At 35.7% G+C, this 11,173-nt stretch overlaps 3 protein-coding genes across 5 annotated transcripts; 1 reads left to right on the forward strand and 2 right to left on the reverse strand.

Moving 5' to 3' along the window:
• Positions 1-540: 540 nt before the first annotated feature.
• Positions 541-1,837, reverse strand: Sod1 (superoxide dismutase 1). Its single transcript, XM_078184430.1, has 5 exons — positions 1,697-1,837; positions 1,470-1,587; positions 1,284-1,380; positions 892-1,079; positions 541-820 (listed from the first exon to the last, which is right to left on the reverse strand). Exons 2-5 carry the CDS (start codon positions 1,530-1,532, stop codon positions 710-712), a joined length of 459 nt encoding a protein of 152 aa, XP_078040556.1. The 5' UTR covers positions 1,533-1,587; positions 1,697-1,837; the 3' UTR covers positions 541-709.
• A 78-nt stretch (positions 1,838-1,915) lies between these two features.
• Positions 1,916-5,026, forward strand: Pngl (N-glycanase Pngl). The gene is made up of 6 exons (XM_078184428.1): positions 1,916-2,675; positions 2,759-3,057; positions 3,127-3,354; positions 3,493-3,667; positions 3,748-4,167; positions 4,256-5,026. Exons 1-6 carry the CDS (start codon positions 2,457-2,459, stop codon positions 4,826-4,828), a joined length of 1,914 nt encoding a protein of 637 aa, XP_078040554.1. The 5' UTR covers positions 1,916-2,456; the 3' UTR covers positions 4,829-5,026.
• Positions 5,027-5,038: 12 nt separating this feature from the next.
• On the reverse strand, positions 5,039-10,721 carry LOC144471868 (ubiquitin carboxyl-terminal hydrolase 8). Of its 3 annotated transcripts, none has more exons than XM_078184427.1 (12): positions 10,351-10,721; positions 9,950-10,239; positions 9,435-9,796; positions 8,438-9,362; positions 8,191-8,360; positions 7,979-8,114; positions 7,755-7,904; positions 6,842-7,078; positions 6,655-6,759; positions 6,379-6,585; positions 5,948-6,300; positions 5,039-5,864 (listed from the first exon to the last, which is right to left on the reverse strand). In XM_078184427.1, exons 2-12 carry the CDS (start codon positions 10,229-10,231, stop codon positions 5,750-5,752), a joined length of 3,042 nt encoding a protein of 1,013 aa, XP_078040553.1. In that variant the 5' UTR covers positions 10,232-10,239; positions 10,351-10,721; the 3' UTR covers positions 5,039-5,749. The 3 variants fall into 3 exon arrangements, with proteins under 3 accessions (XP_078040553.1, XP_078040552.1, XP_078040551.1); XM_078184426.1 differs by having other exon boundaries at positions 9,950-10,268; XM_078184425.1 differs by having other exon boundaries at positions 9,950-10,284.
• Between the last annotated feature and the right edge of the window lie 452 nt (positions 10,722-11,173).

Below are 11,173 nucleotides of genomic sequence, written 5' to 3' on the forward strand. Positions count from 1 at the left end.
TATATATATTTATACATACATACACGTGTTGCCAATTTCACGTGAAAGTTCATTTGGTTCCTAGTTCTTTTTTTTCTAACTAGCATTATGAAAAAAATACTATGTACCAACTAATGCATCACTATATAACTACTAATGTATAAGTTTACATATTTATGTATTTGTCAACTAACGTTATGTAACAAACAGGTTACTACACGCGCATTTATTTATACACATGAAAGATGATAATTAATAATCAAATACATACGTATCAGTATGAAGAAATATCTGGCCACGTTATTTAAAAGGATAAATTTAGAACATGTATTATCACATATATTATTTATCGTTCTGAATAATGATTTTCTTGTCTTTCGTATATTTTTCAATTCATATTCAAAATACAACATTTCAGAACATATTTAAGCCGAAGTTTATTTTCAGTACAATAGTTAAAGTGAAGAAAGTAGAACAACTTGATCTTTAAAAGGATTTGGATTGGAAAAAGATGAGTACAATTTTCATAGGGATGGATTTGAAATAATATTACATAACTGATTTATAAAGAAATCATAACATATATTTTATTGGTTTCAACATTAGTGTACCAAAGATTATAAGACATACAACAGATTCCTATTACAGGAAAGTAGGAATGATATTTGAACTTGTTCTCTGAATGCCTAATGGGTCTGCAGATCTCATTATTGTAGTAGAATATATAGATTTAGGCTTTTGCAATGCCAACTACACCGCAAGCAAGACGAGCACCAGCATTTCCTGTAGTTTTTGATAATTCATGTCCACCTTTTCCAAGATCATCTGGATCAGCATGCACCTGATAGAAAAAATCGATATAAATAAATTTGTACAATGTGAAACTGGCTGGTAAAGTCATTGTCATCTTACCACAAGGGTCCTGCCAATTATGCTGTGCTCTCCTTGCAACTGGATCATTTTGTCAGTAATGTTGACATTAGCAACACCATCAGCACCTGCCTCAACATTTCCTAAATCTCCAACATGACGCGTGTCTGATTGAGGTCCACCATGATCCTTCCCCAATGGATTAAAGTGGGGACCAGCACTTGTACACCCTATTAAAAGTTAATATAAAAACGATATTTAAATCTTTATTTGTTAGAACAATCTATATGTTACGTATATGTGTCAAATAAATGAATATCAACACGATTTCTAGAACATGCCTGAAGATTCTAGAATTCATGATTAGAGGGTAATTATTCGATTGAATTTATATAAAATCGTATATACATATATATTCTACAAAAGAAGCATACCGTTAGTATTATCACCAAATTCGTGAATATGGAAACCATGCAGTCCTTTTTGCAAGCCGCTAACCGAGCCGGTGACCTTCACCGCACTTGAACTACCCTGCTCGACAAATATATTATGAAAGTAAAATATAAATAAAAATCGATCACGAAACAATCTAAATCGAATATTCGCGAACAATTACTTACCGTTTGCTCAAAGAACAGGGTGCCTTTGGCATCACCCTGAAGAACGCACACGGCTTTAACCATTTTCAAAAATTTCTCAACTGACCGGAACGATGATCACTGATAGACTGTGGCTTGTCTGTAACAGATAGCGACGCGTTACAATACGTAATTCTCGTTTTGCTGAATCACGAGTACAAACACACGTATCATGTAACAAGCACTTGAAGATAAATCAGTGACCTTACCCGCTTATTTGAATGCAATGACAAATGTGCAAATCGCAGTTCGCAAATTCTCGTCACGATCTAGGGTCATTGGTTTACGAAATACTAGGTTGCGGGTAGAAATCATAGCTGCGCGTACAGACTTCATGAAAAGAAGATTTAGGTTTCATTTCAGAAACAGACTAAAGATCGCGTTCACTCCATGATGATCAGCATAAAAAGAGGTTTTGTGTACATTCTACACGTTGTACATTATAGCCACTTCTGGTCTAAGGCTTGAAGTATTAATTGTAGAGATCTTGAACCTAAAAACATTCATTGTGGTAAAACTAAGCCATGAAAAACTAAACTGAGAATACAGAACTGTTCAGAAGAATCTACTGCATCGATATTGTATACACAAACAAATGACAACATTGCGAAAAGTAATTACAATTGCTCTTTGAAGTTTGGTTAACTGTTACGTTAACCAAGTATAATTTGCGTTGTCATTGTTTATTTTTTAACATAATATCGATGCAGCAGAATTTACTGAACAATTTTGTGCACTCGGTTCAGTTATTGATTCCGTAATTTTGCCATAATTAATATTTTTGAACAACCCTACATTCTATACATGGTGTAGCACCTCTGGTGGAGGAACAATGAAGCTCCTTTCAATGTTCAAGCAGCGCCAATTGGTACAGTGGGGAAACGCTCAAACTGTTAGTCAAATTCGACGGCTGGTAATTCGGTGATCAGTTTAGGTGTCATTCTTGATGATTATTTGCACAATACGATCATGGATAAAGATTTACAACGTTGCTTAGACCTATTAAAAGAGAACGACGAAGTCGTTCAAAGCAACGCAGAGAGTGCATTATTAACTGTCTGTCAAAACATCTTGTCTCATCCGAATGACAAGCAGTTTAGAGAGGTGTGTCTGGAGGACCCTATCATTGAGAAGTTGCTTCCTGCTATTGGAGCTATGGAATGTTTATTTGACATAGGATTTGTCGAGGTAATTACGTTAAAAGTGACAATTTTCAGTCATTATTTCCAATATACGTGCAGCAACTTTAAAGTTCACAATTGTTTTAACAGGCTTCTGACTCTCTTATCTTACCACCAGAGGCATCTCTTTGCAAATTGCTAGCTTTAGAAAACCTACTATCACAGAACTGCTCTGCTAGGAACAATGTTATAGACAATACCGCAGCCTACAATTTGCTGCCAAAAACAACCACCCCAATGGAAAGAGCTTTGTTTACAAAAATTATCCATCAGTTCCAAAGTGTGTTTCAGTATTATGAGAACCGAATTTTACAGAGCAAAGCAAAGAAGCTAATACCTATTGCGGAACTTGAGATAGCTACCATGAAAAGGATGAGAGAACTACAAGAGTAATTTTTCGTTACGATTGTTCACCTGAGAATTATTTATACTCTGTGTCTAATATATTATCATTATAGGCGTATTAAGTTAAGTAAAGAGAATCCAGAAACAAGTAGCAAAATACAGTTTAAAGAGAGCAATATAGATGTCAAGGAATTGTTTCTAATGGAGCTGACGCATTGGTTTAAATATAAATTTTTTACATGGGTTGATAGTCCCAGGTGTTCTATTTGTATGGGCAATTGTGAAATGCACAGAGTTGTGTCTTCTGAAGACCCCAGGTGTTCAAGAATAGAGATACACAAGTAATTTGTCAATGTTCTTTTTTATTTTGCATAGGGTGATGCAGTAAGAACTGCCATTAAAAAATTCTGGCAATTCTTATTGGTTCAGCCTGTATATTAATAATTATTAATTAAAAAGTGAATTGTATATTACCCTAGATGTACTAATTGTCACGCACTTGTCAAATTTCCGCGATACACTGATCCAGAACCATTGCTAACTCTAAGACGCGGGCGTTGCGGAGAGTGGGCCAATGTATTCATGCTTTTCTGCTGTTCGTTGGGATACGATTCGAGATTCATATGGGATAAGACTGACCACGTTTGGGTAGAGGTGAGAACGCACATCAATATTTTACCATTATAATATGTTATGGTTGCAGTCGTTCTTGTAAATGATAAACAATGTTTTAGGTATGGTCCATTAGTGAACAACGGTGGATTCACGTGGACCCGTGCGAGGACGTCATAGATCGTCCATTAATGTATGAGAAGGGGTGGAATAAGAAATTAAATTACGTATTTGCTTTCTCAAAGGACGAAGTGCAAGACGTTACATGGCGGTACACGCGGGACCAAGAAGCTGTGTTGAAAAGAAGGAATCTCTGTTCAGAGAGTAATCTATTAGAGTTCATTGAATCGTTAAATAAGTACCGACAGTGTTCTCCGAATTATAGTTCGTCACGTAGGCAGTACGTAATCAAACGCCGAATATTAGAACTCGTAGAATTAATACGTATGCCTGGCGATGAAATATCTGATAACGATGAAAGTTATCAGGGCAGGACCACTGGTTCTTATAAATGGAGATTGGATAGAGGAGAGATTTCGCAGGTAAGTTGGGAGTGCTCCCCGAGAATTCATATTAAACGAGAAATGAAACCAAAATTATAATGGAAAATATTGCGGCTGTACATTCCAGTCAAGTCCCGGAGCAACCTATTCCTGGGATATTTCGAAGTATGGGGAAACATTCCATTTGTGTTATTCAATTGTTAAAGACATGTACAGGGTAATGGATGATGATGATAGAATGGTAGAGGAAATTTCTGGTTGGCAAAATGGTGTGAACGAGGTGCAAGGTGGAATTTTTCGAAAATCGGAGTCCGATTGGAAAATGGTATACTTGGCTCGTTCTCCCGAAGCGGCTTCCGGACAAGTGAAATGGAATTTTATAATTACAAATCCGAATTTATGTGTGTCAACATTTCACCTACAAACTGTGATAGCAGAGTATCAAGGAGCGAGTGTAAAATGGCAGTTAGAAGCTTTCTATGATAACGTAGAATCTAGCAAATCTTCAGTATTTTCGATAAACCATTGTAGCAATTATTCCACGGATCAATTACAGGGTTCGACAAAATTAACTCTTATAGCCACGGTTTGCGGTGGCCAGGGTGACTGTGCATGGCAACACGCGCAGCTTTTCCGACAAAGTATAGAAAATAAAGATGATCGATCCCTGATAGTTAATATTCAATTAAAAAAACGGTAGTCACATACAGTGAGAGATAATAAATTCACAATAATAGATTCACGATGATAAAAAGTCCAATATCAGCAATGAACACGTTCTGCATTTAATATTTTGTTTAATTAAATAACCATAGAAAACAAAGTGTTATTGAACAGTTGCTCATTAAGCAAGTAATTAAATTGTAATTAAATTGTAAATAAAGACGAGTTCTCGGGAGTTTATAAGCTTGGAAATGTTTATTTCATATACAAAATAAGCACACTAGAGATGGCACTTTTAAGATATTGTGTCAAATGAATGTTAAATGATTTGTTAACAATATTTTCGTAAGCAATGTTTGAACACAATGCGTTTGTTTCTCTATGTTTTGGACATTCGTTTGCTGATCACAGTTTCATAAAACAGTAACATTATAAAACAATGTTTCAGCTGGTATAATACATAATGACCAAACGGAAGTGCTGCATAAAATTAACATTGTTTTTATCAGGTTTTGCACATACAAATATATGAAACACTAAATAGCAATAATTTATACAATGTGCAGACATTTTTTAAATTAATCATAGATTACATTTTTGTTACAAAGTTTCTACTCTTTCAGAAGTATAGGGGAATTGAAAAAAATAACTAAATTACAAAAGTATAACATCACTGAAATGCATTGCAGTACCGTGCCCAGTGAAATGACCTTTTAAACTTTTTCAAATTTAATTCAAATGTCACGCGCGCAACAGAAATTTAGCGTATCGAAATAATGTTTGCTTACCATTATTTATTTACATATTCTTTGCATACCCCAGCACCAATCAGCCTGTAATAACGTATTTAATACACATACATACAAAAAATATTTAATATCTACATCGTCACATAACATTTACGACTATTTAAGTAATAAATTCGGATAACCACTTTGTGTGGTTGTTTATGCTGATACTAAATAATGTTGCTCGAAAAAGACGTATAAAATAAGAGATAGGCACTGGTGTTCTGCGATTTAACTTGGTTCGTCGTAACTTCCGTTACAGTTTGATCGTCGTACTTATACCATCTAAAAAACAAAAAAAACGTTATCTGTGAGCAGTAATTACGTAGTGAAAATATAACATTTATGATTAAAAAATGTATACACACTTGTTCTGGGCGGCATTTTTACAATATGCCGTGTAATGACCACCTTCCATGGTTCCATAGTGATTAGACATTGCATATAAACTATAATTATAGCTACGAATGTTCGAAATTGTAGGTGTATTGTTATCTGTAACCAAATATGGTTTCAAATTAAAGTCCGTAAGGGGAAAATCGACAGCTGTGTTCCTCTTCTCGAGCCAGCCACCACTCTCAGCGAAACGATTCAAGTGTATCACCACTATAGGCGCGAGTTTAACGAAATCGAATTTTTTCGTAGCTTCGCGTGGGGTCTGACATTTCGGGCACTTCCAACCGATTACTTTTTGACCGGTTACAAATTTTAATATACAATCCTGCGGAAAAAATTATTCGTTTAAAGCTAGATAATTTGTTGTGCTATAAGTTTTTACCGGAGTTCTATACCCGCTTACGTTTAATGTACACCGATTGGAATGAGGTAATGACGTCGTTAAACTATTGAAACTTTCGTAAGTTGTACTACTTTGTTCACAATAGCTGCATGTAATGGTGGATCTTAGATGACCAAAAAACAGGTCAGATATTATAGATCTCATAGATCCCATTGCTTTGTTCCATGCTTCTTCTGCAACAGTCATGTCCAAGGGCACCTTACACTTCTGCAAATATGATACATTCAGTGTCAAGTGATCCTAAAAATAACAAATACACGCTGTGTAGAGATGTACCCTTTTTAAATCGTTGTGCATCCAATCTAACAGGAAGGTCAGAAATTCGTGGGAATCCTGCTGTTCGTAGCTTTCAAATTGCAATTTATATTGTCCAACAGCGATCTGGAAATTACAATTTCACGTTTCAAGTTCCAGAAATATTTCCTTAGCATACTTTACATTTGTAATGTTGAATTGAATATACCTTAAGGTCGAGGGGAGATATACTCTTGTATTGACCTCTCCAAAGAGCTTTAATCACATGAGCGACCTCTTCCACGACTTGACCTTGCGTGTTGTTATCGTTATTCGTGTTGAGATCGCCGGTGTACAAATTATCAGTGAAATACTTGGCTAACTGTGTTGTGTTGCTCAAGCATTGTATAATACTGTTCATATAACACGAGTTTCCCAAGTTCTTTAACCCTGTAATGCCTGGATGCTGTAACATAAACGTGAGTACACTTTCCAAACGGTTTTACATTAACCCAATCATAGTGAAATTAAGAACACTTTACACCGTTTAAAAAATTCAAGTTTTCGACACGTTAATGCCATTGATAACACCTCATTCATTTCTCGTTTACCTTTCGAAAGTAAGAAACATTAAAGTGAGGCACGAATTTTCTAGACAAGTTCACCATTTCTCAATACACAGTACAGTAATGAAACATTCCTTTACATGCTTCAGAGTGTTAGACAAAATTTGTCACAACATTGTACCTTACAATGAACGCGCACTATACACAATTGGAGTAAAAAAAAAAAGAAAATATACGGAATCGTGGTCTCACTCAGAGGTTCAACGAAGAATGAACAGGTATCTGTTATTAATGTGACGTTAGCCGCGTAAATACTGATGCACATGACGCACTACTATTAAATTGGATTCAGATGCCGTAAAGGTGCTGGATGTTTCTCGTGCTCACGTGCTTTTTCGCGTCACGGGTTTGGAGCACTTTCTGATTTATCATTTTAGCGAATGAAAAGTTCATCTACCAATTATGTCTTCACATCTATTCAAAAGAGAAGGGGAATCATATGGATCCAAAGCACGCGTACTCCCACAAACAATATTTTATAAATATTATAGGCTGTAATTCTAGTTTGATATGTACCACACTTCCATGAACAGGTGTCATTCTTTCTTCACGATTTGCCCAACTAATGTGAGAAATTTTTTCATTGGCGTGTAAACCGTTTTGATTATGCAGTGGAATTTGTGGCTTTGATGTCCTGTCCACTCTCGGTGCTTTGCGATCTATTAGCTGAACAGATAAAATAATTAATCCAATGTATATGCTTTAACTGCACAAACAATTTTCTAATTTAAAATAGATACCTGTAACAAATTTGGACTAGAATACGAACGCTCCAAACCACATACTGTCGACGAACTATCCGATTTTATAGACTCAGTGTGAATACTAGAATCAGATTTATTTGGCGAATCTTTGTATTCAATCTTCGCAGTCTTCCTGTATAAATAAGAAAATACAAAATATTTCATTCTCTCTGTGAGGGAACTTATTTATAACTCCGCAAAACACTTACTCTCCCAACTTCTCTCTCTCTTTGGCTATATTCTTCATGTCAAATTTTGCTGCAGCAAGGTTAAACTCCAAGCTGCGTTTTTCCATATCATCAGCAGGATTGAACTGGATCGGCCCAAATCTTGAATTATATTTGACAAGTTCGTCTTCGAGCTTCTTGTACTCCTTTTTCTATTACATAAAAGTAAAGCTGTAACTTATTTTATCCCGCTCAATTTTGTTCATTAACAATGTTAAACGTTTGCTACCTTTTCCTCTAATTTCTGACGTAGGGATTTCAAACTGTTGTCGCGAATATATGCCTCTCCACTCGAATTTTCGTACTCGGTTAAATACTGATCGTGCAAGGAGCGTTCATGTTCTAAGATGTTGTGTTCTAACCGCATGTGGATTTTCGCAAGTTCGTTCTGCTGCCGCAGTAATTTCAGCACAGTTTTAGTTTCAGACGTGGATGTATCTAACAGAATCGGTTTCTTGCTGCGATCAACAGTCGGTTTCACGGAAATATTACTTTTCTTCCTTGTACTTAATTTCATTTCCTGTTCGAGCTTCAATGGAGTATCGCTTAATTCTAACCAAACATCGTTGCTATTCTTAATTTTATCCACTTCTACGATGTCATTCTTAGCGACTGTAGAACCAGTGTTCATATAGTTATTCGATTTTTTAGAAGCAATATTGTTATGTATTTTCAGTATTTCCACGTCCATCTGCTTGTAGCCTATTTCATTCGTGGAAACGTCTTTTCTCGTATTCTCTTCCTTATTTACAGACTTTAGGCTAAGCATTTTTTTCTCGCGCGTTTTGTTCAGATTATCCTCGTCATCGAAGTGTATCCACTCAGGGTACTCAATGTCGTCCAATATTTCTGTCGGAATATTATTTAATTTAGGCTCCGCAATATTAGGATTTGTTGTGTATGCTGGATAGCGTGTCAACCATTCCTTATAACCACCGTCTAAGATAGTAACTTTCTTGTTGATTATGCCAGGATCCCAATTCTCTAAAATCTTCCTGAACTCGGTTAGTGGATTGTTTAGCCCCAAAGTCTTGCTCGAAGTATTCCAATCAAGTAAAATTGTTACATCCACGTATTGAGCTGATCTTTCTTTGTACAACTGCATAGCCCTTCTGTCTTTACGAAGGTACTTTTCGAAATGATGCGCTAATGCTCTGAAATCATTTTACAAAGACGTTAGGACACAATAAAATTTTTTTTGCTAGAAAGAGATATCATTTACATACCCGCTCTTTATTTCACTGCTCGGAATATTAACACATTTATTGGACCTTATTCTAGAATTTTCATAATGCGATTTGGACCTAATGTCAATTATTAAATATCTGCCATATATGTCTAGAACCAATTTAAAGAGCTGTTCACAGCTTATCATCTCCTCGTTATCACCAGCTGATGGATCTCTGATTGGAGTTTCTGGCAGTTGCAAATCCAGCGAGGACATAAAAGGGTTGACCCCAGCATCATTGTCAATGTCCATTTCCTCCAAATTAATGTTCTTTTCTAATATTCTTGCTTTCGCTTGCTCCTCGTACCTCGTGTCTAATTTTGTCTTCAAGGCTGCAAGTATTTTTTTTACTTCATTGATCTACAATGTAAACATGATATATACATTTCACTTGTCTTTACTCTAGACAGTGTATCAAATTATTGCCAAATATTATTACAAGATATTATTATATTTCAAGAGACCCTTATCTCTGAACAATAAATTTAATAGAAAGCATATATAACTTCCTACCCGATTAACATTTAAATGCGTTGGTGAGTATAGTTTGTCAGTTTTGTACTCTTGTGTTGTCTTCAACCATTCTACGGAATTTAGCCATCTTCTCAGCATGATGTACTGATCCTCTTCATTCCCCTGTTTAGCATTCTCTGCGGCGTTATTGTACATGATAGGTAACCTTTTCGAGACTTCAATTGGTTTTTTGTTTCTGTAATCGACCTTTGCTTTTTGTAACAGTTCGTTTATGCTAGTATACTTCAGCGTCCCTTTCTCAGTCATTTTTGAGCTCAACATTGTTGCCTCTGTATACACAACAGCGTGTAACGAATATCTATGAATGACAAGCACTACAAACAAACAAGTTTCGATAGCCTCGTAATTCAAGTAAAATTATTAAACGAAAAGCTACTTACATTTTGATAAGAATAAAGCATACGAAGGTAGACGATTCAATTAGCAAGCACGCATTTTAAAATGTTAAAATGAACTGCCGCAGAACCGCTAATGCGACTGCAATTGGATTATCCAGTTTTGTTTGTCCGTACTTCGTAAACGTATGGCTACTGTCAAGGTTGCTATACTTTACGATAGCGTAGGGCCAGTGAAACGAAGTGACATTTTCATTCATAAACAGAAATGCTAGGTTTTGGCGGACACTTTAACCGCTGATGAATCTTATAGGTTGCGTTAACGTACTACCGTTCTCGTAGCTATCCAACATTTTAGTAACGTGACATTTGGTACGAGACACCTCGACGCCATCTGCCATCTCCCATTATCTCCACTTCCACTCCACTAAGGAATTATACTGCGTGACTCAAAAGTAAACTCGCAAAATTTACTGACGTGTCAACTGTCAAGACCACAGGTTGTACACCGTGGTTAAAAACTGTCAATGTAAAACTCATACAGAATTTCCAACTGAAGAATAATAATACTGCGATACTCGTGACAATCTACTTAAGAAGACAGAGAACAAGATATTTTGTACGTAGATTACGACTTTAATGCATTTATGGCAAAAATGGCTGTGTAAAATTGAAAAGATTCATGGACACTAATTGAAACAGCGTAATCAAAATTATTGCAGGAAGAAATCAAATTGTATTAGATATTGCGTTAATTTCAACTTATTGCAATTGTTTAAAAAGAAACATACTGTCATACAATCTATACGTCTTACAATACAGTTAAAAAATGTTTATTTTCCATAAAAATCCGTGGTCTAATTATAAT

This window comes from Augochlora pura, chromosome 6 (genome assembly GCF_028453695.1).
Source record: "Augochlora pura isolate Apur16 chromosome 6, APUR_v2.2.1, whole genome shotgun sequence".
Lineage (NCBI taxonomy): Eukaryota > Metazoa > Arthropoda > Insecta > Hymenoptera > Halictidae > Augochlora > Augochlora pura.